The sequence below is a fragment of the Rousettus aegyptiacus genome, unplaced genomic scaffold (assembly GCF_014176215.1).
Source record: "Rousettus aegyptiacus isolate mRouAeg1 unplaced genomic scaffold, mRouAeg1.p scaffold_m13_p_7, whole genome shotgun sequence".
NCBI lineage: Eukaryota > Metazoa > Chordata > Mammalia > Chiroptera > Pteropodidae > Rousettus > Rousettus aegyptiacus.
This window is the reverse complement of record NW_023416310.1, coordinates 66209810-66235420: the sequence shown is the minus strand read 5'-3', so window position 1 is coordinate 66235420 and position 25611 is coordinate 66209810. Positions and strand designations below refer to the sequence as shown.

Below are 25611 nucleotides of genomic sequence, written 5' to 3'. Positions count from 1 at the left end.
CTTTTGGTTTTGAGACCACTGGTCTCTAGCAACTACTCAACTCCGCCAGGGCAGCGGAAGCGGCCGTAGTAAACAAGTAAATGTAGCTGTGTTCGGTGCAGCAGTGTTCCAATAAAACTTTACTTACTAAGCAAACAGCAGGCTGATGGGCTCATAGGCCACAGGGTGCTAACCCTTGGAATAAAGGAAGGGACCTGAAATGCCCCTCCTTTGCAAAGTTAGGTGTGATCACCGCAACTATCCCATATTCCTGCAGACAGCACTTACCACATACTCACACATTTAAAAGCTGAGCAAAATCACACCATAAGAAAAACTTCAGTAATTCCCCACAGGTAGAGTTGGTGTGGGCTAAAACATGATCCAGTGCAAGATAAGGTGAACGTGGTGGGGATGGGCCGCGGTGAGGGCTGGATGCTATGGGCTGACCCGCCTCCTGTTCCCATAGGTATGACATAATGCACTCCTGCTGGAGGGCTGAGCCCCTGGACCGGCCCACCTTTTCTGTGCTGAGGCTGCAGCTGGAGAAGCTCTTGGAAAGTCTACCAGAAGTGCGGGATGGAGCTGAAGTCATTTACATCAATACACAGTTTCCAGAGTGCGGGGAGGGCCAGGCAGACAGCCCACCACTTGCTCAGCAGAGCCTGGTCCTGGACCCCAACTCTGTCCTTGCTTCCTGTGCACCCAACGCTGCAATCAGCATGGTCACAGCACAGGTCCATGAGGACAGACCTCACGAGGGACGGTACATCCTGAACGGGGCCAGCAGGGACTGGGAGGACCTGGCCCCAGCCACCCCAGCCACAGGGATGGCGGGAAACAGTGGGCTTGAGCAGGAGGACACACATGTGAGGAGCCAAGCCTCCTGGTCCCACCCCAGCACCCAGGGGGGGCCGCCTCCAGACAAGCTTTTGTTTGCGGACGATGACTCAGGAGACTCGGAGGTCCTGGTATGAGGAGAGCAAGCCAGGGACATTGCTGTGCCTTTGAGGTCCACGCTGGCTCGAAGGTTCCAAGTTCCGTCTTCCCTACCATAAATGCCACAGCCGGAGAACTCTGGGTGAATGTTGCCCAGGGTTTCACCATTAAAAATACATAATATATATTTATTTAAAGAGAAAATATGTTTATGTATATGATGAAAGAGACATAGATGTTGTATTTTAATAAAAGATGGCTGTTCCATGTCCCTTATCTCTTGGATCTTAAAACGTAGACTCCAACAGCCTTGTTCCTACAGCTGCCCCTTGATGGTAACACTGGCCAACTCAATATTTTAAGTTCTTTTCTTTTTCATGACTTTTAAATGTAAAAGTATTTGTGAAATGAAACACCATATTTGACTTTGCTCCTGGTCTCACAAAAAATCAGATTCTCCTACGTGAATCAACTGATAGGAATGCCTCATTTGACAGTGGACATTCTATAGCTTGTTAATTCTTCCACATGCTGCTAATAAAATGTGAACAAGGAAGGATGGGCATGCTGTGCTTACTTGAAACGTGGTCCCCGCAGCCTTGCACCTTCCCAGAGGAATCTCCGTTGTGCCTGGCCCTCTGTCACTCTCTGGCCATCTCGATGTTTCTAAAAGATACAGGAAAACCATTCAGAGAGGCCATATCAAGAGGAGATGGGGTAATGCAGGAATTCAGAGCCAAGCCGCCTGCTTCTGGCTGGTTCTAGGCGTGAGACTAGGAGACTGCTCAAGAGCCCCTTGACCTCACGGCTGGTATTTGGTCCCCTTGACAACCCTGTTGGGTGGGCACTGCTGGTCTCCCACTAAACAGATGGGCAGACTGGGGCAAGAAGAGGCTACCTCACTCTGCCAGTAAGGCCAGTATCCTGATGTGATCAGATGAAGTAGATCTCTCAGCCCCAGGGCAGCCTTGCAGGGCCAGGGCCGCTGTCACCCTCAGGCCCGTGGCTCACTGCCTGCCAGGACCAGTGCCTGCACTGGGCTCTCTGGTGTGTTCCTGGGTCCTGGTGCTGCCGCCAGTCCCCACTCTTACTGTGAAACGCGCCATGCAGAACATTCTGACAGTTTGAAAAGAATCTGCATTGTTAAGATTTATCAGTGAAAAATGAGGGGCAAAGAAGGTCCTTTCTGCTGTTGGAAATGTTTGAATGGCTGTTTTAAAAAAAATCAAAACTTTTTATGTCATCTCCTTGTGCAAAGTTTCTTGCTGACAGCAACCTTCGAGAATGTGACTTGGGAACCGACTGTTGGTTCTAGCACAAAACCCTAGCATAAAAAGGCATAGTCATGTCTGTGAGGTAGGTGAGCAAACCGAGAAACTTATTAATGTAATGTTAACTATCTTAATATACAGCAGGTCCTCCGATAACATCGTTTAGTTCAACATCGTTCCAATATGACATATATGAGGAAGAAAGTTGGTTTCTGGCTCGACCGCTGTGTGTCTGGAGCTGGCACATCGTCCTCCCTGTGTCTGCATGTCTGGAATTGACACGTTGTCCTCCTTGTGTCCATCTGGGGGCCCCCAGGGCGTGCTGAGCTGGTGTTCATGTTTCTCGAATGCCTGTGGAGCTCACATTTATTTGTTTAGGTGTTTCTTAGAAGCTTGGTGAAGTTTCTGTGCCCGGAGATAGCCGTCGCAGCCTGACTCTTGCTTCTATTGCTTCTATTGGTTAGGCTCGAGTGACACTAGTTCCCGTATGCACCATGTCACCCTGAGAGTGTGGAGGCCATGGAGTGAGCACCTGCGGCACCGCGTGCTTTGTTCTAACTTTAATTATCAATTGTAAAGGAATGCGTAGTGAAGAGCTCATAAACCCCCACACCCCCGAACCCTGTTCCATTTGCCCTGTATGTATGTGCCTTGTGTTGGGAGGGCTGGGAAGCCTGGACCAAGTCTGTCCCAGGACAGCAGACAAGTGAGCCCACAATGGCTCCCAGCCTTGCTGGGGACATCGGCAAACTTGACAGAGAAGTGAGCTTCATGATCCTGTGCCTGTGGCCCAGCCCGGATCACCTGGCAGGGGACCTGTGGCATGTCCTCGCTGAGAACTTTGTCACCCCAGGGTTCCCTCCGCCATGTCTGGATGTCTGGACATTTTGGAAGAACGGACTCTCATTGGCTCCCATCTCAGACAAGCTCTGTCTCTGTCTCTGAATGTGAACTGAAAATAGCCTTTATTGTTATCATTTGTGTAAACTCCAATTACTTTCGTAAGTAGCTCTTAGGGCAAAACGTGGGGGAGAGAAAACTGTGACAAACCATTCAGGTCATTGTCCTCGGCCAGGCAGAGATAGGGCTGTCAGTCCAGAGGGCAAGAGAAATAAATATAGAAATACTGGTGAACTGCAGGCCGAGACTGCCTCTGCCCTGTGTGGGTTCCCTCCCTGCCTTCCCTCCTCCCTGCCCTCCTTGCGCTCCCTCCCTGCCTTCCCTTTTTCCTTTTTTCCTTTCCTCCACCTCGCCTCCACCCCTCTCCTTCCTTTCTTATGGGAGGGGCCACACAGCCAGCTGGACTGACCAGTCCTACATGCTACCCTGGGGCAGGCTGTTCTGCTGTTCTGGAGCTGGTTGTCACAGTGAAGACTGAGCAGCTCCCCCTGCAGTCCCCTGGGGGCTGTGTAGGTGCTGCGGTCTCTGAGGAGTGCAAACCAGTTTACTATCACATTAGAGATATTTCCAATTATGTTCTCTACTCCTTCCAACTCGAAAGGAAAAGAAAAGAAAGCATTTCATAGTCACCAGTGACACAGGCAGCCAGGCAGTGGGCAGAGGGAAGGAGACTGGCCGCCATCAGTTGCTTCAGATGGCTGCTGGGCTCAGAGGTGGCACATCGGTGCCCAGAGGCCTCTCCTACCCTCTCCTGAGTTCAGTTACTCTGAGCCTCAGGGCCCGTCCCTCCCCAGATGTGGTGACTGACAAACAGGTAGCTTTGTCAACAGGATTTGGGGACCTGAGGGCAGTCAGTGCCTTCCGGGGAGAGCAAGATTCTCTCTCTGACACGTTGTCCCCAGACCCAGCCGAGGTTCCTGCTCAGGACATGAGCCAAAACCATAGTCTCTTATCTTACAAATCAGGTTGAGTCTGGCCAGACTCAAGAAAGTCAGGACCTTGGTAAGCTCTTCTGGTCAGCAGCAGAAGCGAGTTGGTACTTCTGCTGAGTCCATGGGAAAATTACTGACCCAAAATAAACCAGCTCTGACAGCAACTTAACTTCTTGAAAGATGTTTGGGTGACCTCAGGGAACAAGTGTAAAATGGGAAGTTTTGCATCCTTTAATGGACATTGCAGTAATGCACAGCACATCTGTACTTGGGTTTTATTTTTTCTCCTTTAAAGCTCTGAGAACAGAAGTAAAATTGCCAATCTGTTTAAAAACTGCCATTCTCTTGAAAAAGCATATCTAAGTGGCTTAACTTATTTATATTTAGCTATAATGATTATTTTTAGAACTAGAACCCACTACTTTAGGATGTTTTCATATGTAATACCTTTTATTGAAATGGGATTCCATGTACAGATATTTGAAAGAGGAGCCTGAGCGTTGTATATAGTAACCCTTCTTACCCCTTAACCTTAAACTGTCAGCAGATTTGATACCGAACAATTATGAATTCCAGTGTGGACGACAGTCACATGAAGCCACAATCAACTCCCCCATGCACTGACCTTCCCCAGGGAGAAGGGCTGTTCTGGATGTTGGGGTTTGCCAAGAACAGCAGCCTAGGCCTTGCTGTCATGGGTCACCATCACAGGAGGGGACAGATGGCTTCCAGTAGGTACTCTCTTTTAAAGAGCGTCCTTAGATTGCCCCCACTTGCCCAATCTGTTGAAGTCTAGTAATGCCACAGTGAGGCAGTCGGCCAAGACACAGATGCTGTTGAGACTAACAAACCTCAGAACTGGAGACCAGGTACCCTTCCTGGGAGCAGCCTCGAAGGCCCTGCCCCATAAAACCTAAAATTGTAGGGAATGAAAGGTGCCCAGGTCAAAAAAGAGGTAGTAAACTATCTTTATTCACAGCTGGCATGATTCTGCATGTAGAAAAATCCCAAGAAACACACACACAAAATGAGAGCAAGATCATAGGATATAAGATCAATAAACAAAAACCATTGTGTTTGCACTATCAATGAATAATCAGAAAATGAAATTAAGGAAAATCTAGTCACAATAGCATCAAAACGAATAGAATACTTCAAAACAAATTTAACATCTGACGTGCAAAACATTTACTGAGAAAAATTGAACAAATGGAAAGACATTTCATGTTCATGGATTGAAACACCCCTAATTGTCAAGGTGACCATTCTCCCCAAATAAATCTATAATTTCAGCATAATTCCAATCAAAATCCCTGCAGCTTTTTTTTGTAGAAATTCCTGGGCCTGTGCTATTGCCGCATGGATTTTATTTATATATGTTATAACCTCAAAATGCTGTTATTGTTTTTGTTGAAGCAGTAAAATATCTTTTAAATATATTTCAATAATAGAAAACGATCTTAGTCATTTACACCTCTCTGTCATCTGCAGTGCTGCTCAGGCCTTTGTGTAAAGCCTGTTTCTCTACCATCTTCTTGCTCACATTGTTTCTGACAAGAAGTTGATGTCGTTCTTACCTTTCTTTTCTTTTGCTTTGTATGCAACATGTGTTTTTTCTCTGACTACTTTTAAGATTTTCCTTTGTCACTGATTTTGTGCAATTTGCTTATGATGTGCTTTGGCGTGATCTTTGTATTCCTTTTGTTCAGCTTTAATTAAACGTCTCAGATCTGTGGGTTTACAGTTTCCATCAAGGATGGGACATTTTTAACCATTATTTGTTCAAATATTTTTCTATTCCTCACTTTTTTTGGGTATTCCAATTACACAGATGTTAGACCACTTGAATACTCACTAGTACTCTGTTAATTTTTTTTTAATTCGTTTTTCCCTGAGATTTTGCTTAGTTTTTATTTCTGTATCTTCAAATCCTTCTTCAATAGCCAGTGGGCCATTAATCCCATCCAGTATGTATTTTTTCATCTCAGGCACTGTGTTTTTCATTACTAGAAATTTGATTTGATCTTTTTCCTATTTGCCATGTCTCCACTTAACTTTCAAACATATGAAAGTTACAAAAAAATTCAATGTCATTTTCTGCTCATTCTAATATACGCATCACTCTAGATCAGTGTCTATTGGTTTTTCTCCTCATGTCTTGTATTTTTAAATTTTTTTTTGCATACCTGGTAATTTTGATCGGATGACAGACATGATTTGACCTGGGTGCTGGAAGTTTTTCTATTCCTGTTAGTATCCTACAGCTTTGTTTCAGGACACTGTTACTTGAAAACTTTCGGGCCTTGCTTTTAAAATTTGTTCATTGAGATCGGAGCCTTGCTTAATCTAAAATGACTTGTTCTTCAAGATTGAGGTAAGAAGCTTTGAGCGCTCTCCTCAATGCCCCACGAATTCTGAAGTGCTCCAGCTCAGCTGATGGGGACAGGCACTTCTCCCTACTGTCCCTTCTTATTTTGTGCAGTAGTTCTTTCCCAGGCCTCGGACAGTTAATTCACACGCAGAGGCTAATCAAGTTCTCTCCTGAAGTTAAGGAAGACCTCCTGTAGATCTCAGGTCCCCATCTGGACTCCCCTCTCCTGTCCACGCCCAGGCCTGCAAACCAGCTGCGTCATTCCCACAGGCCACCCAGCTCCCTGTGCTAAACTCAAGGACTCCACCAGGCTCTGCCTTGGTCTCTCCTACCTGGGCCATGGCTGGGAAACTTTCTCAGGCCAGTAAACTGGGCCAGTCCTGGGGCTCCCCTCCTTTTCTTTCTTTCTTTCTTTCTTTCTTTCTTTCTTTCTTTCTTTCTTTCTTTCTTTCTTTCTTTCTTTCTTTCTTTCAGGGCTAACTGTCCTTTACCCCCTCAAGTCTAGTGTCTCAGAAACCATTGTTTCACATAGTTAGTCTGATTTTGTTGTTGTTGTTTTAGGTGGGAAGGTAAATTCAGTCCCTGTTATTCCAGCTCACAGAAGTCTCTAATGCATTATTTACAAAGTTCTTATTGTGGAACATTTCAAACTTACACAGGATAGTCATGTAACTGCCTGTGGATCCACCTCCAGGCTTTAAAAAATTGTTGACTCATGAGCAGTCTTGTTTTATCCATGCCCTACTCTCTTCTTTCCCTCATATATTATTCCGGAGCAAATCCCAGACCTCGTGTGAGCTCAGGACTATCCAGCACTGAATAAGGCATTCGTGTTTGTTGACTGAATTAAGGTTTTAATGATTTAAATTAGAGGCATAGACAGAGCAACCCCAACTGAAGCTGGAAGCTGTAAACTCTGGGTTAAAAAAACAGGGTAAACAGGCTTTTATGTAAAATATCTTCAGGCTGCTAGTGTCACCTGCTGGTGAGGGTTGGCTAGTGTTTAGAAACAATCCTTTTTAGCACTCTCGAATTTGGTGGTTGCATAGCAAGGCTCTGTGTAAAGCCTCAGTGAACAATAAAAACTTGACACAATAAAAAGCATGTATCTGATCTATAATTACAAGCTTCTTGTGAAAAGAAACTATCGAAACTTTGATCTTCACATGAACCTCAACTCAAAACTATAATGAGAGAGCACTAAGGAAAAAAGTTAAATGAAGGCCCCCAGAAGAATATGAAAAGGTGCTTTGTGTACAACCTTTCACCGTTTCTCATATAATCCAAATATTTTAAGTAAAAGTAAGGACTCAAATGTAGTATGATGCAAAGCAGCACCAATTCATTTGGGATGTTAACCACACTCAGAAACCTCTACCGAACAGGGCCATGTTGCCAAGTCACCTGACACTGTATGTTCTCAGCTGCCTCTCCGTTTCCTTCCACAGTGGTGTCTGGGCCGTGACACTTATTTACTTCTAGAAGGTCCAGTGCTGGGGATCTTTCAGATCTGGCCCATTGCTGGCTCATTACAAAATTTTTTCTCACCTGTTGTTCCTTGAAAATTGCATTGTACAATTTAAGATTATAATGAAGATTAGATTGTAGCTTTCAAAATACCCACTAAGAGAATGAGTAAAGTAGTTGGCAGCCCATCCATCACCAATTCATTTTGACCAAGTCAGCAAAAACCTTGCATCCTCAGGGAGGACTACAAGGTAGAGATCCCTGTGTGGGGTTTGGGAGATGAGAGCTGTCCATCCTCCTTCTTCATTTTGAGAATTTTTATTTCAAAATGACTTTGAACTTACAGAAAAGTTGCATAATGGGTAGAAGGAGATGCAGATTCCCCAGCCACGGATGCTGACCTCACTGGTTGTCTCGGTCTCGTTCTGTATGGGCATTTTTTCCTTTCCAAGTCAGCAGACAAGAGGCTCCTGTGCCTGTAGACAGTGCAGTGTGGCTGTCCCAGGAACGCAGACATTCTCTCACGGTGTGACAGCAGCAGAGTTTTCACAACCAGGAAGTAGAAATCGATACAAAGCCATTTTCTGTGCTAGAGCACCTTCTTCAAACTTCACCAATTGTCCTAATCATTTCCTTTATAGCAGAAGCAACTTATTTTTCTGTCTTGGGACCCAGTCTCAGATCACAAGTCACACATGGCAATCATGTCTCATTGGTCTCCCTTACTCTGGGAGTATCCTCAGAATCTGACTGTGACCGTGACAATTTTTAGGAGCAATGGCTAGTTACTTGGGAGAGCACCCCTCTGTGTGAGAGCTTTGTCACAATCAAATTCAGGTATTACATTTTTGGCAGAAGCACCACTAAAGTGACATTGTCTCTTTTCAGGGCACTGAATCATGAGACACATCATATCACTTTGTCCCTCTCCTTGTGCTATTAACTTCGGTGTTTGAAGGGATGTCTGCCAGTTTTCTCTACTATAAAATTACTATTTTTCTTTTGTCATTAATAGGCAATTTGTGACAGATCCCTCCTCATCAAACTTTTACTAATTTTAGAATCCAATTGATGGCTCTTTTGGAACCAATTGCAATTATGATGGTCACCAAATGACAGTTTTCTGACTATTGTTTCTTCTCTATTTGTTGGTTTCCTATCGGAAAGAAGAGGATTTCTTTCTTTCATATTTATTTATTTAATCATCTACTTATTTATATCAGTATGGACTCATGGATTCTTATTTGACTCAATGAGTTACAATCCATTGCTATCATTATTTTGCAGGGCTCAACTTGTCTCAGGGTCACTGGGGGTGTGGTTGCCCCTGCAAGCCAGTGTCTGTGTTCTTCCAACCTTTTCTCATCATGTTGTGGCCATTTCCTTAGTTTCTGGCAAAACAAGATGCTCCAAGTTCATCAGGACCTTCCCTATCCCACTTCTAGAATCAGCCACTTCTTCAAGGAGCCCCGGTTCATTTTAGTGGAGAAGGGTACTTATAATCAAGATCTAGTTTGAGATGTGCTCACCACTGCTGAGGGGTCACTGGGTATTATCAGTGACCCAAACCAGGAAATCCGAATAAATGTACACACTATTTCTATTTGTACATCTAATTCTGCAAGATGAGCTCATGCTCATATATTCGGTTACAAGCCAAACTTACAGGGCTTATTCTCTGCTTTCTTATTTGCATGTTTGATCTCTTTCCTGTGTCAAGGGAAGCTGGTTCCCATTGTCCTCAATGTATTTCCTTCTGGAACACAGAAATTTGTCTCAGATTTGCTACCCTACGTAACTATGAAAGAAGACTGCACTTGCCAGAGTTTAGTATTTGTGGTTCTTTTTGTCACTTTATAGTTTGAGGTTTTTGTCTGAGGTTTTACTGTCTAAACATCATGTTCAAAACGTTACTTGAGAGAGTATTTTTCTCCCTTATGTGTGTTCTGTTATTCATTTGAAATGGTTATGTATGTTCATTTGTTTCTAATTTTATTTCCTTTAGCTCCTCTCTATTGAGTTTATTCTAATTATTTGAGTCTGTGAAACATTAACAAGATTTGAAAGTCAAAACTAACATAAAAAGTATCCTAGGGGAAGTGTTACCCTCAAATTTCCTACCCTTTCATCCTATCTGTAGCTAACCCACCTCATTGTTTTAGCTTTATTTCTCCTTGGTTCATTTTTGCAAAAATAGGCAGAGAGGTGTATTTTTTCTCTTACGTTTTCTTTTACACAAAAGTTAACATATCACATAAACTTTTTGCACTTAAATTTTTTTACTTCACAGTATGTCCCAAAAATCACTCCAAACTAGTTTGTAGAAATCTTTTTCCTTTCTTCAGCTTTACCGAAATATAATTAGCCAATAAAATTGTAATAGAGTTAAAGTATACAACGTGATGCTTTGATATATGTGTATATGAGAAAGGATTCTGTCTATCCGTTAATCAATGCATTCATCACCTCACAGATTTTTTTACAGTGAGAATGTTTAAGATGTACTCTGGGCAACTTTTAATTATAAAGATAGCATTTACAATACAGTGTCATTAACTCCATGCTATATATTAGATCCTCAGACCTTATTCCTCTTACAACTGAAAGTTTGTACCTTTTGACCAACCACTTCTCCCTCCCCAGCCCCTGCCAACCACCATTCTCCTCCCTGTTTCTATGAATTCAACTGTTTTTAAATTCCACATGTAAGTGACACCATACAGTAGTTGTCTTTCCTTTGGGTTTATTTCACTTAGCATAATGCCCTGCAGGGTCATGCATGTTGTCGCAAGTGGCAGAATAGCCCATTGTACGTGCATTTCACATTTTATTTATTCACCCATTGACACGGGTTGTTTCCACTTCTTGGCTATTGTAAATAATGCTGCAATGAACAGGGGAATACAGATATCTCTTTTAGATAATGATTCCATTACCTTTGGATATGCATTCAGAAATCGAATTGCTAGGTCATATGGCAGTTCTATTTTTAATTTCTTGAGGAGCCTTCATGCTGTTTTCCACAGTGACCGCACCAGCTTACATTATAGTGTACATGGTTCCCTTTTCTCCACATCCTCACCAGCATTTATTATCTCTTTAATATCTTGTTTATTATCATTTTAATAATAGACATCCTAATAGGTGTGAGATAATATCTCATTGGAATTTTGATTTGCATTTTCCTGATTAGTAGTGATGCTGGGTATCTTTTTGTGTACCTCTTAACCATTTGTTTGTCTTCTTTGGAAAAAAATGTCTTTTTTCTTTTGCCCATTTTTTAATTAGGTTATTTGTTTTTGTTTTTTTGCTATTGAGTTGTAAGAATTATTTGTATAGTTTGCATATTAGCCCCTTATTAGATATGTGGTTTATAAATATTTTCTTCCATTTCAACCATAGATTGCCTTTTTATTTTGAGTTTTCATATCTCCTATTGTTTCTTAATTTTTTTAAACTTGTTTGAGATAGTAAGATACAGTTTTCAGCTCTGTTGTGGACACCTCTTTCTGGTATACTTTCATCTCTGAAGGGATAAATTCTGCTTCACATTCTCATAACTTCGCTATTGCTCATCTTATGTGAAATTAATTTCCCTAAACTTTTAGGAATTGCTGAACTGAACAGTTTCTAACTTCATTCTGCAGTTCATTCATTTTCATGACCTGCTTTAAGAAAACAGCCTTGAACTTGCTCAGATCTCTTCTCTGACTACCTCACCCACTTTTATCAGAACCTTCTCTTTCCTTTGCTCCTATTGTCACTCTCCTGCTGATTTTGAATTTTAACAGTTTCTTTTCCTTCTTTTCCTCGTGGGACTTCATTTCAGACAGAAGCTTCCATTTGTCAGATTCAAGAATGTCTGAGGCCCGAACTCTTGCATGATCATCGAACATTTTCTCCAGGCCCTTTTGCCCTCACTTGTAAGTTGAGCCGGATGGAGCCCCTTGTCTGCTCTGTCTGCTCTTGGATTTCCCAAGAGTACCTGCTGGGGATTCTCCTTGTCTCAGGTCCACCTGATACCCATTGTTCCCCCTGTTCTCTCATCCAGCTGCTGATAAGACCTCCCTGTATTGGAGTTTTGTGGGCTTACATTGTCCTGATTGTGTTGTGCAGATTCCCTGTGGGTTTGGGGTTATACTATCCTATTGGAGGCTTACAGAAAAACCCAGGTAGACTAAACACGACACCTTCTCCACTGCTACCATCTTTCCAGAACTGGCAACTGGGTATTTTGTGAAGCTCCTTAGTGACTACCTGTAAAGCCAGGGTCGAGACCCAGCTGCTCTGATTCCTCCTTTCCTGACCTTTGGTTCCTCAGGGCTCAGCCTCCAGTCTGCTCTCCTACCATCCTGGTCTCCCTCAGCAATCTCACCCTCTTTACACTACCACAAAGCCTCAGTTGATGGCCTTGCGTGGCCAACCCAGGGGAGCTGGACACATCTTCTCATCCCTCGGATGCACCACAGTTCAGCTGTCCCAGTCAGAAGCCTTGGTACCAGCCTTCACTCCTCTCCTTTTTTAAGCCCCAACATCTCATCAATCACCAGTCTTTTTAAAGTTTCCATCCCCTGTGTTGGCAAAAACCCATTCAAGTCTCTATCCTCACAGTACTTGAGGCTACCATCTCCAAATTATTGTAATTTACTCTTAACCAGTCATACAAATTACTGAAATGTTCTTAGCTGGTCAACTCATTGCCCGCTTTAACACAGATGACCTTCCTCGTTCCTCCAATCTCCTTGCTTAAAAGCTACCACATTCTTAGGGTCTGTGCCGTCTTCCTGACATGGCTTAGGAGGACTTGTACTGGTACTGTTTAAATATTTGCAATCTTGCAAGTGTCCATCTCATGTCAACACCTAGCCATCTGGAAGGCCTTTCTGTTCCCCTAGGCTACGGCACAAGCTGTTCTTAACTACAACCCTTTCCAAACCACTCCTGGCCCCACAGCTAGCTAACTCACCCTTTACTCTTCCTGCAGGACTTAAGTGCCATCCTGTGTCTTCCCCTCCCACCTGACCTGCCTTCTGACCACTAGTGAGTGTTCCCCTGTGAACTTGGGATGTTATACCTACTGACGAACTGATCTCGCTGCCTGCTGGGGAGGGTGAAGGCACATGCAACCTAGCAATGGGGTGACTGGTAAATCCATCCTATTTTTTGTTAATGACAATGTTAATTCAGGTTGTATTCTCCCTCCTGACATTATTTATATCTGACAATTTTAAGCTCTCTTTGACAGCAAGACCCTTTCAGCTTTCACAGCCGACAATGCTGGGTCAGGTACTCAAGCCCTACCGCTCTGAGCCTTGAGTTATTAAGCAATTTCACGTGTTCTGAAAGTATTGTCCCTCAGGCCTTCTGCTCCCTAAGCAATGCCTTGTGTTCCGCTGACTCTGACCTCAAAGTACTATCCAGGCATTTTTCATGAATTTAGAGGACGATCTGTTTCCCCTGAGCTGGAGGGTCGGAGTAGGGGCACGTGCACGAGTCAAGAATCTGCGACACACGGAGCGTTAGAACTTTAGCTCCCAACTCCGGCCTGAGCTCCTTGCCAGGGGTGGGACCACAGACAGGTGAAATCAGGGACCCGAGTTTCCACTTCCGGCCGGCCCCGCCCCCTGCCTGGCCCCGCCTTCTGCTTCAGCCCAGCTCTTGGCCCCGCCTCCCAGCCCTCACTCTGACCCCGCCTCCTCGAGCTCCGCCCTCTCTGTGGCTCCGCCCCCGCCCCTTCCCACGCTCCGGCTCCATCTCCAGCTGCTGCCCAGCCGAGTTCTGCTCCCTGGACTCCAACCCCCGTCGCCTCCAGGCGGAGCGGCACAGGTGCGGCCGGCGCACAGGCATCCCGAGCCCAGGTGGCTTCCGCGTCAAGATGGCCGCCGCGCGCCGTCGCCCACTGGCTGGGTTCCCGCTGCTGCGCGCCGCGCTGTGCCTGTTGTGCTGGGCCCTGGCGGCCGTGGGCGCCGTCCCTGAGCCCGGGCGCTGGGCAGCGACGGTCAGCAACGTAAGTGGCGCGTCTCGAGCTCGGGGCTCCCGGGCGGGCTCTGCCCTGCGGGCGCCCCTCGTCTGCCGGCCAGGGCCTGGGGGCAGCGGGTCTGCTCGCGCGAGGTCGGGCTCAGCGCCCAGCGGGGTCCTGGGCGGTCCCCGGGCCACACTGCGAGGCCGCACGGAGGCCTCCGGTTCAATTCCGGCAGGAACGAGACAGCGCGCGGCACTTCCGTGTTCTCTGTGACGGGAGTGGGGGGTACACGTGGCCATCCGTCGTCATTCCCTGTTCCTGGGGGGAGGGTGTGGAAGGAACGTGTGGGGGCCAGTCTGCAGGCTGGAGTCGATGCGGCCTTCCTTCCAGGGCAGGTCCCCGGAGCGCTTGGCACCCCGCTTACAAGAGACGAAGCAAGGGTGCGGGGTGGCATTCTGGAAAGGCTTGCTAGGAGTTCCGGACAGGGACTCGGAAGAGGCCTTGTCCCTTGCGTTTCCAGGCAAGAGTAATCATCTGGCTCTGTTTGGCACGAGCATTTTCCACAGGTGTGGAAATGATGGCCGGATTCTAAAGGCAAAACTCATGTTTGATTTCCTCAGCCAGAAAAAGAAAATCGTTCCAGGAGCCGAAGTGTCTCCCACAACAGATAAGCTGTCTAGGGGCAGAGGTACCGTCTTTCATCTAAATGACCAGGCGTCTTCAGGACCCTGGGCAAGGCCCTGGGCCGGTAGGGCTTCCAGCCCAGTGCAGCACAGACAGAGCCTGCAGCACAGACAGAGCCTGCGTATCGCCATTATCGCGGAGTTTCACGCTGCTTCTGGAGTGAATGGCCAGTGTCATAAGCCAAGTCAGAAGTAACACTATTGCAAGAGAGTCAGCTGCAGCTAGATGGTGAGCCCTGACCATGTTGGCAAAGATCCTTGCCAAGTCTGCTTTGGATAGTGAGACTCCAAAGGCCAAGGAGAGAGAATGACTATGCCTCCTGCATGAGGAAGAAGAGATCTTTTCCCAAGGTACCTCGTAATTTGTGGTCTAGGGTGACCGAGACCAGCTGTCCACAAAGCCCTTCTTCACAAAGAGCAGGCGAGCTTTTCCCCATTTCAAGTTGTCAGAACATGTCCTTCAGAACAGGAAGGTTGGGGCTTCTTTCATTTGAGCTGAACATCTATCAAGAAATGATTGTTTTGATGATAAAGGCCAGCAAATGGTTTGAGTGCCTACCATGTGCCATGCACTGTACTGGCCATTGCTGGTGCAAAAGTTAAGTTCAGACAGTGGCTGCCTCTCAAGCTCACACAGCAGGGACAGCAGATGTGAGAACCACACATGGCAGCATCTGGGATCTTACTGGAGAACTGAGGGATCACTGAACCCTGCTTTCCGGAGTCGGTTCCCAGTGGGGTCCTCAAAGATGCGTAGGTGTCACCTTGGGGATGGGAAGGACAGCGTACAGCAGTATCAGTGCAGGACGTTAGTAGTGTTTCTGCTGGGTGACATTCTGGAAGGAGTGTCAGAGGGGACTCAGGCCACCATGAGCCTTGCATCCCTGAGTCTGGCCTTGAGCCTGAGGCCAGGGGCTAAACTCAAACACCTGCAGGTACTGAGGCAAGTCACATCAGTGAATGAAGTGAGCTGGGCTCAGGACTGGGGACAGTGTGGAGTGTATTGGGCTACAGATACAGGTCCCTTCTGACAAGGGCCTTTGTCCTTCGGCTCCAGCTGGTGGCTACCATGTGGCAGAGTAGGCACAGAATTTCCAGGTCTACTTTTTTGAAAATGAAACCAGAATCCATATTTTTATTATGTCAACTAATTCAAAACCAACAAACCCCATTCATTGGTTGAATCAGGGCCCCAGGCTAGCAGTAGAAATTTGGGGTGTGAATGAGTGACAGTCACTGAAGGGTTTAGACATACCTGTGACTGGCTGGCTGGCTGCTGTCGGAGGAGGGACCATGGGCTCAGGTCTAGAGGCAGAGGGCCAACCACATCATTGCAGAAGTGCAGGAAGAAAAACAACACCCTGGATCAGGGCACCAGTGGCAGGAACAGGGAGCAAGGGTGGGGTGTGTCCATGCCCTGGGCCTTGATACAGGTCTGGGGGCATCACCCACCACCTAATGGGGTGGACGGCGCAGCAAGCACTGTGGAGCAGAGTGTGGGACATCAGCTGGACACCCCAGTGGATGTGGCCGTGGGTGGTTGGGTGGGTGGATGCTGAGCCAGAGTGGAGACCGGACTGGAGGTTTTGTGGTTCCTAAAACTGTGCTGGGAGTTTGGTGCATAGCTGTGCGGCCTCTCAGTGTTCAGCTTTCATCCTCACCACTTGTTCAGTTAACACAACCCCTCCTCTCTGCGGTTTTGTTCCTGGGGAGGGCAGACTGACTGACACCGTATTGGGGTTGTGGGGCCAGCTAGAAGGCTCCTAAGAGAGGAACCTGGGGACTGGGCTTGGAGACTAAGAAGGAATTGGCCAGGTGAAGGAAGAGGAACAGGGAAGGGTGGGGAGTCAGGTTTCAGGGAGACTCCCCAGGGTCTTAAGGGCAAAAGGGAATGCCATGCTTTGGAGGAGCTGAAAGAAAATTCTGGAGAGGCTGGAAGGTGATGGCGCAGCCCCGTGTGCTGCAGCGAGGACCGGACTGCCATGGGACACAGTGGGGAGCCATCACCATGCGTGGACAGGCCGGCTTCTTCCCTCAGAAGTGCCTTCACTGTAGGTGCACTGGCAGGTCCTATGTGAGAGCAGCACAGCCCTCGCCCCCTGGATGGCGCTGGCCACTGGCAGAACCAGAGTAGGGGCACCCGAGCTTCCTGAACTGCAGGGCGGAGACCCTTATGCATGATCAGATTTACCTGCTCACAGGGAGGGGTACGAGCCTTAGAACCACACATTTTTCAGGTAAAACTAGACTCCAACATTTAACAAGATCTTTCTGTTTTCTTGTTTTTCGTTTTAGAAATCAGGACCTTTGATATTTAAGAAAACTATGTTTAACTCAACTGAGATCAAGTTTTCTGGTAAGTGCAATAACTAATAGTAATATAGCAATACATCATGTAACATGTTACAAACTAATACATTAAAATACATTCATGCAACATAATATATTTTATGAAAGTTGGGAAAGTTTGTTTCTAAGTGTTTCTAGCATTTTAAGGATTTCTTTTGTTTCAGTCAACTCTTGGTTATATTCAAGAATGGATTTTTCTTATTCTGCCTCAAAAAATATATGATTATTCTTTTAAAGTTATAATTAAAATTTAATAAAGTAGGCTTAGTATTTGACTTCTGTGAAATTTGACCCTGGACATCAGCTTTTAAAACTAGATAAATTCCTTTTGTGAATCTCTGAAATATTATGATTGTGGTGCCCCTCAATTTTCTAAATGTACCCATGATCATACTATCAAATAAAAATTACTGGACATTGGCATTTTAATTAGGATTTCAGGGCTTCCGAAAGTGACAGTGCTTGTTAGGGACTGTGTTGTTGATAGAAGTTCTACTGTGCAAGGGGTCACCCCTTCACAGACCCTGAGGTCTTCAGTATTTTTAATGGGTTTACACTGGATCATATTTACTGTGCTCCTTCTCCTCTTACTGTTTCCAGTGTCTTACCTGGGTTCATTGGTTGCCAGGGTCAAAGTTTCAGAATGAGGATTTGTATTTTGTTGGGCAGAGCATACTGACTTCCTGGGACCCAGAGCCACTCTCCTTTGTCTTACACACACACCACTACCAGCACCACCCCTGCTCTGATCTGATCATTTGCTGGGTTTGTCTGCCATACTTGAGTCTGCTGAGGGAAGTGAGCCAGCTGCCATCTAGAAAGCAGAGATGTCTCAAAACAGCTCTGGGACATCAGACCATCAGTGGTGATAAGAACTTAGGAAGAGGAAACTGAAGGCCAAGGTGGACGAGGAAAAATTTTGGCATCTGATTGCTTTAATGAATTCATGTCTCACTGTCTAGACAAGTAAGATCTGAGAGACTGGTGCTGACAAAAAGTTACATAGGAGGAAACGTTATATGGGTGAGTGAAACACAGAATTTGATTTTAAAAGATCAGTAGGTCATGTCAGAGACCAGCCTGCGAGTGGACCACAGTAAGAGCAGCGATGCTAACACAGCTGAAGGAGGAACGAGTCCACAGACAGAGCTGTGGAAACGAGGGCTCAGCCAGGCAAAGCTAGCTGTCCAGCAGCATTGGTGGGGACTTTGGGGTGAGCTCTGACCACTGCTGTGATGGTAGCCGGCAGGTGTGGTACAGCAGCCACCTGATCCCCTTGCCCTGATGCCATCCTTACCAAGCAACCTTCTCAGTGCTGTTGAGCATCCAGGAAGGCATGCTGAAGGAGCCAGTCAGTGGGTCACTACACATGCACTCTCAGTGACCACTCACGGCCAGTGAGTCATTGGGCACCCTGGTTATATGTCTGTATCAGTGGTGCGGAAAAGGCATCAGAGTCGCTGTGTCCTTGGAGTCACACTCAGTGCCTGCAAAGCTAAGACTTGGTCCCTGAGGCCTGCGCAGTTTGGTGGTTCAGACATCTGGCTTTCCCTTAGGTGACTCCTCTATTGCAGCCATGTGGAGCACTGTTGAAAATCTCTCAATGTAATTTGTCATATTAACATAACTAAACACACCATATAATCATCTCAATATGTGCAGAGAAGCATTAAAAAAACTCAACACCCCTTCATGATAAAAAAAAATCAGAAAACTAGAAATAAAAGAACACTTCCCGAGCCCGATAAGGGCATCTATGAGATATCTATAGCTAACACGATCCTGTCAATTCTCCCAGATTAATCTATAAATTCAGTTAAATCCCATCAAAATCCAAGCCAACTTTTATGTAGAAATTGACTAGCTGTTTCTAAAATTTATATACAAACACGAAGGACCTAGAGTTACTAGAACAATTTTGAAAAAAAGTTGAAGGGGTTTTACTGTCTGATTTCGAAGCCCACATAACGCTGTGGCGATGATAGCAGTGGCCCTGGCATCAGGACAGGCACAGAATGAAGTCAGCTGCAGAGCCCAGAAATAAACCCACATCCACATGATCAACTGATTTTCAACAAAGGTGTCAAGGTAATTCAGTCTTTTCAACAAATGATGCTGGAACAACTGAGTGTCCACACTAAAAAACATCTCGCCTCTGACCCTGGACCGTGGACTTTGAAACTCTATCCCCCCTCTGTCCCCTTCTCTTGGGGCTCCATTTATACAAGTGAGACTATTTGATATTGTCTCATAGGTCACTGTGCACTCTTCACTTTTTTTTTCAGTCTTTTTTTTTCTGTGCTTCATTTTGAATATTTCTGTTGATTTGTCTTCACGTTCAGCAATTTCTTCTGTAGTATCTAATCTGATGTTAATCTCACATAATAAATTTATTTTGGATATTGTATTTTTTAATCTCTAGAAGTTTGATTCTTTTTTTCAACATCTTATTTCTCTCAGTATTTTCATGTTTTTCTTTAGATCTTTTGCATATGGAAAATATAATATCTGTTCTCACATGTGTATCTGCTAATTCCATCATCTTTATCATATCGACTGATTTCTGTCATGGTTATGAGTCAAATTGTCCTGCTTTTTATAGCTAATGTTTTGTTTGAACAGTGGCTACTGTGAATTTTGCATTCCTGAGTGCTGTGCGATTTTCTTTTGCTGGCTTTGTTATAGCAGACAGTTAAGTTTCTTCTGGTCATTTCAATCCTTTCCAGTTTTATTTCTAATTTCGTTTAGAATGGGCCTGGAGTGGCCTTTAATCTGGGGCTGAGAGCACCACTCCTAAGGTGTGACCCTTCTCCATCTCTCTCCAGTGTTGTCTTGAGTGAGGCCTCTGCACTCTGGCTGGGGACGGTTCCCACAGTCCCTGCCCTCTGCAGACTCAAGAGTCATCGGGCTTCTCCCTGTGCAGCCGGAGACTCCAGGGACCTCAGTCCAGGGCACTTCTACTTGTTCTCTGTGGCTCCAGCTTATGGGCACTGCCCCAGATATTCCACCACCGACTTCTGGAACATCAGCCAGGGCTCCGTTTGGGTTCCCTCTGGTTCCCAGGCTTCAGGGGAGCTCACAGTGGTCCCTGCCTCCTGGTATACATGACCCCATGTAGTCCGCTACTATAGTGTATTAGGTTGGTCTGGCCAGTAGAATATGGCAGAAGGAATGGCATGTCGTGTCTGACGCTAGGTCAAAAAAGACTCTGTGGCTTCTCTCTGATGACTTGCTGTGAAGGAAGCCAGCTGCCACATTGTCACAACACTCCCCGGAGAGTTTTCTCTTATTCTGGGCTTAATCCTTTCCAGTCTGTCTGGACATGTCGGCCTTCTACCTGAAGTGGGAGAATATCTTTTCTCAAACAGTTGGTTGTCTTGTTGTGTTGATGTTTTGTGGTGCTATGAAGACACCTGGGCAGAACACGAGAGCCTTTAGGGAGACCTCTGGCTTCCCCCATCTCTTCCGGCCATAGACACTGGAATGGCGGCCCTTCTGGTGCCACGTGTGCACACACCCTGGGCCTCTGCATATACCCCGCCCTCCCCTTCGCCTCACTGGCTCCTGCTCTTCCCGCCGGAAACCTGCTCCCCAGCAAGCCCACCACCAATCCTTCATAGTCTCTGTGGCTACATAGTAGCCTGCTCCATCGTTATTCCTCTCACCCCCTACCTCTCTCGCTCTCTTTTTTTTAAATAAATTTATTTATTTAAATTAGTTTCGAGTATACAGTACATTGGTTAGACATCTGTATTGTTCCTAAAACAATTCCCCCAATTTCTCCCTCCCTATCCTGGCCTTCCACTTAGCTATCATATTAATGTTAATTGCATTCCCTCTGCCATGCTCCCCATCCCTGTGCCCAACTATCAACTACTAATTTGTACTTCTTTAACCCTTCACCTCATTCTCCCAGTCCCCCAACTCCACTCCCCTCTGTCCATCACCAAATCGTCCATTATATTTGTGAGTCTGTTTTTGATTAGTTTGTTCTTTTTGTTCCTTAGATACCACATATAAGTGAAATCATATGGTATTTATCTTTGTCTGGCTTATTTCACTCAACATAATAACATCTGGGTCCATCCATGTCATAGCAAATGGTAGGATTTCATTTTTTTTAATGGCCGAGTAATATTCCATTGTATATATAAACTATAATTTCTTTATCCAATCGTCTGTTGATGGGCATTTAGGTTGCTTCCATATCTTGGCTATTGCAAATTGTGCTGCCATGAATATTGGAGTGCTTAGATCTTTACAAATTATTGTTTTGGGGGTTTTTTTTGGATAAAGCCCCAGAAGTACAATTGCTAGGTCAAAAGGTATATCCACTTTTAATTTTTTGAGGAACCTCCATACTGTTTTCCATAGTGTCTGTACCAATTTGCAATCCCACCAACAATGTCTGAGGGTTCCCTTTTCTCCACATCCTTGCCAACACTTGCTGTTTTCTGATTTATTGATGATAGCCATTCTGACAGGTGTGAGGTGATATCTCATTGTGGTTTTAATTTGCATTTCTCTTATGATTAGCGACCTTGAGCATCTTTTCATATATCTGTTAGCCATCTGTATTTCCTCTTTGGAGAAGTATCTGTTCAGCTCTTCTGCCCATTTTTAAATTGTACTGTTTGTTTTTTGTTGTTGTTGTCGAGTTGTATAAGTTCTTTATAAATTTTGGATATTAACCCTTTATCAGATTTATCATTAGCGAATATCTTCTGTCAAACAGTCGGTTGTCTTGTTTTGTTGATGGTTTCCTTTGCTGTACAAAAACTTTTTAGTTTAATGTAGCCCCATTTGTTTATTTTTTTCTTTTGTTTCTCTTGCCCAAGGAGATATATCTGAAAAGAAATTCTTGTTAGTAATATCAGAGAGTTTACTGCCTATATTTTCTTCTAAAAGTTTTATGGTTTTGGGTCTTACATTTAAGTCTTTGATCCATTTTGAATCTTTTCCTGTATACGATGTAAGAAGATGATCCAGCTTTTTTTTTTTTTTCGCATATATCTGTTCAATTTTCCCAACACCATTTTTTGAAGAGACTGTCTTTATCCCATTGTATATTCTTACTTCCTTCATCATATATTAAATGAGCGTATAGGCATGGATTTATTTCTGGGCTCTCTGTTCTGTTGCATTGATCAATGTATCAGTTTTTATGCCAGTACCATGCTGTTTTGATTACTATAGCCTTGTAGTATAGTTTGATATCAGGTAGTGTGATATCTCTAGTTTTGTTCTTCTTTCTCAAGATTGCCATGGCTATTCTGGGTTTTTTATGGCTCCATATAAATTTTAGGTTATTTGTTCTAGCTCTGAAGAATGCCATTGGTATTTGATAGAGATTGCATTGAATCTATAGATTGCTTTGATTAGCATGGCCATTTTAACAATATTGATTTTTCCTACTCATGAGCAGGGTATATGCTTCCATTTATTAGTATCTTCTTCAATTCCTTTTTCAATGACTTAACGATTTTCTGAAAACAAGTCTTCTACCTTCTTGGTTCATTTGATTCCCAGGTATTTTATAGTTTTCAACTCAATTGTAAATGGGATGGTTTTCTTAATTTCTCCTTCTGAAAGTTCATCATTAATGTATAAAAATGCCACTGACTTCTGAATATTTATTTTGTAACCTGCTGCTTTACTGAATTCATCGATCAGTTCTAACAGTTTTTCTGGTGGAACTTTAGGGTTCTCTCTATATATAGTGTCTTTTATCGGCAAATAAGGAGAGTTTTGCTTCTTCCTTTCCAATTCGGATGCCTTTTATTTCTCTTGTCTTATTGCTGTGGCTAAGACTTCCAATACAGTATTGAAGAGGAATGGTGAGAGTGGCTGTCCTTGTTTTATTCCTGATTTTGAGGAAAATGCTCTTAGCCTTTCCCCATTGAGTATGATGTTAGTTGTAGGTTTATCATATATGGCCTTTATTATGTTGAGTTATCGTCCCTCTATTCCCATTTTGCTGAGAGTTTTTATCATAAATGGATGCAGGATTTTGTCAAATGCTTTTTCTGTATCGATATGATAATATGATTTTTATCTTTTTATTCGTTATTGTGGTGTATCCCATTAATTGATTTGCAAATATGGAACCAACTTTGTATCCCAAGAGTAAATCCAACTTGATCATGGTGTATGATATTTTTAATGTATTGCTGAATTCGGTTTGCTAATATTTTGTTGAGAATTTTTGCATCAATGTTCATATGAGATATCAGCCTATAGTTTTCTTTTTTTGTAATGTCTTTGCCTGGTTTTGGAATCAAGGTAATGGTGGCCTCATAAAAGGAATTAGGGAGCCTTTCCTCTTCTCGAATTTTTGGAATAGTTTGCGAAGAACAGGTGATAATTCTTCTTTGAATGTTTGGTAAAACTCACCTAGGAAGCCATCCGGTCCAGGACTTTTGTTTTTTGGGAGGTTTTTGATGACTGATTCTGTTTCATTGACGGTAATCAGTCAGTTCAGATTTTCTTATGATCCATTGTACTTCTGTGGAGTCCATGGTTATTTCTCCTTTTTCGTTTCTGATTTTATTTCTTCGAGTCCTCTCTCTTTTTTCCTTGATGAGACTGGCTAAGGGTCTGTCAATTTTATTTATCCTTTCAAAGAACCATCTCTCAGTTTCATTAATCTTTTGTACTATTTTTCTAGATTCTATTTCATTTATTTCCACTCTGATCTTTATTTCCTTCCTTTTATTCACTTTGGGCTTTGTTTGCTGTTCTTCTTCTAGTTCTTTTAATTGTAAGGTTAGATTGCTTTCTTGAGCTTTGTCTTGTTTCTTGAGGTCGGCCTGTATTGCTATGAATTTCCCTCTTAGGACTGCTTTTGCTGTGTCCCATTAATTTTGAATCGTGTTTTCATTTTTATTGGTCTCTAGGTATTTTTTGATTTCTTCTTTAATCTCATTAATAACTCATTCATTATTTAGTAGTATGTTATTTAGCCTCCATGTGTTTGTGTATTTTCCAGCTTTTTCTTGTAGTTGATATCTAGTTTCATACCATTGTGATCAGAGAAGATGGTTGATATGATTTCAGTCTTGTTAAATTTACTGAGACTTGTTTTGTGTCCTGACATGTGGTCTGTCCTGAAAAATGTTCCATGTGCACTAGAGAAGAATTTATATTTTGCAGCTTTGGAGTAAAATGCTCTGAAAATATATATTAAGTCCATCTATTCTAACGTATCTGTTAGGCCCATTGTTTCCTTATTGATTCTTTGCCTGGAAGATCTGTCCGTTGGTGTTAATGGGGTGTTAAAGTCTTCTACTATGAGTGTATTATTCTTGATCTCTCCTTTTATGTCAGTCAATAATTACTTTATGTATATAGGTGATCCTATGTTGGGTGTGTATATGTTTACTAGGGTTATGTCCTCTTGATTTATCCCCCTTACCTCTCTTGTCATGATCAGGAATTGTTCTCGATTACTGTTGCATCCCTTCCTGGCATGTAAGGGGTGCTTACTCAGTAATTTTTTTTTGAGTGAATAAGTCAGTGAAGAGAATATCGTAGAGTGAAGTAAGCAATGTCAGCACATCTGGCCACTCACAGGTGAATGAGTAGTAGTATAGAAGCTGTGGATCAGCTATGATCATCTGACTTCAAGCATTTATCTGTCTTGATCTGCAGTGGATTTTGGAGAAATTAGGTAACATTTTACTCATTGTTTCACTGAAGTAGCCTATTTCAAATTACATTCTTGAAACTTTAAATTTATAATGGTGTATCTATATTATTATTGTAAAATGAGACTTTCTTTTTCTAAACAGTTCAGTCCTTCCATTGTCCTGGGCCTGTAAGGTTTACCATAGGCTGGTATTTGAAGCATTACACCTGCCAAAATGAATTTTCTAAGCTGGAGGTAAGTAAAACGCAAACATATTTTAAAATATTTATTGAAGTAACATTGGTTAATAACATTGTATAAATTTCAGGAATACAAAAGTTTAATTCAATATCTGTATATTCTCGTGTGTATTCACCAACTAAAGTCTGGTCCCTTTCTGTCACCGCATGTTTGACTCCCTTTACCCGGTTTGCTCTCTTCCCATCCACCTGCCCTTCTGGTAACCACCATTCTATTGTCGGTGTCTATGAGTTTGTTTTTGTTTGTTTTGTTCATTTGTTACTTTTTATTTTATATCTCACATATGAGTGAAATCATATGGTTTTTGTCCTTTTCTAATATATTTCACTTAGCATGATACTCTCAGGATCCATCCATGTTGTTGCAAATAGCAATGTTTCGTCTTTTTTATGGCTGAGTAGTATACCATGGTGTATATGTACTGCATTTTCTTTACCCAGTCATCCATCAAAGGACATTGAGGTTCCCTCTATATCTTGGCTATTGTAAATAGAGCTGCAGTGAATATAGGGGTGCATACATCTTTTCAAATTAGTGTTTTGGTTTTCTTTGGATAAAGACCCAGAAGTAGAATTGCTAGGTCATAGGTATTTCTGTTTTTTTTAACTTTTCAGGGCGCTCCATACTGTTTCCCATAGTGGCTGTACCAATTTTCCATCCCACCAGCAGTGCACGAGGGCTCTCTTTTCTCTAGATCCTCACCAGCATTTATTATCTCTTGTCTTTAATAACAGCTGTTCTGACAGGTATGAGATGATACCTCATTAACACAAGTTTTTAAAGCATGTAAAGTTATGATGGAAAAATTATGAATATAAAGGTTTATTAACCTACCGGGCAAATTGGCTAGAAATACAGATCGTAGTTTGA

At 43.6% G+C, this 25611-nt stretch overlaps 2 protein-coding genes across 8 annotated transcripts in view; both read left to right on the top strand.

The window, feature by feature from the left end:
• Positions 1-1474, top strand: part of MERTK (MER proto-oncogene, tyrosine kinase) — a 73559-nt gene extending 72085 nt beyond the window's left edge. For both annotated transcript variants that reach the window (XM_016126112.2, XM_016126113.2), the window contains exon 19: positions 449-1474. In XM_016126112.2, coding sequence (XP_015981598.2) covers positions 449-956 — 508 coding nt within the window. In that variant the 3' untranslated portion in view covers positions 957-1474. The remainder of the gene's footprint in view (positions 1-448) is intronic.
• Positions 1475-13585: 12111 nt separating this feature from the next.
• TMEM87B (transmembrane protein 87B) overlaps positions 13586-25611 on the top strand; it is a 38284-nt gene continuing 26258 nt past the window's right edge. For 4 of the 6 annotated variants that reach the window (XM_016126104.2, XM_016126103.2, XM_036224899.1 and 1 more), the window contains exons 1-3: positions 13586-13866; positions 16800-16860; positions 24644-24735. In XM_016126104.2, coding sequence (XP_015981590.2) covers positions 13735-13866; positions 16800-16860; positions 24644-24735 — 285 coding nt within the window. In that variant the 5' untranslated portion in view covers positions 13586-13734. Of the gene's footprint in view, positions 13867-14014; positions 15258-16799; positions 16861-24643; positions 24736-25611 lie in introns of those variants that run through there. The other 2 variants (XM_016126105.2, XM_016126106.2) reach the window with 2 other exon arrangements.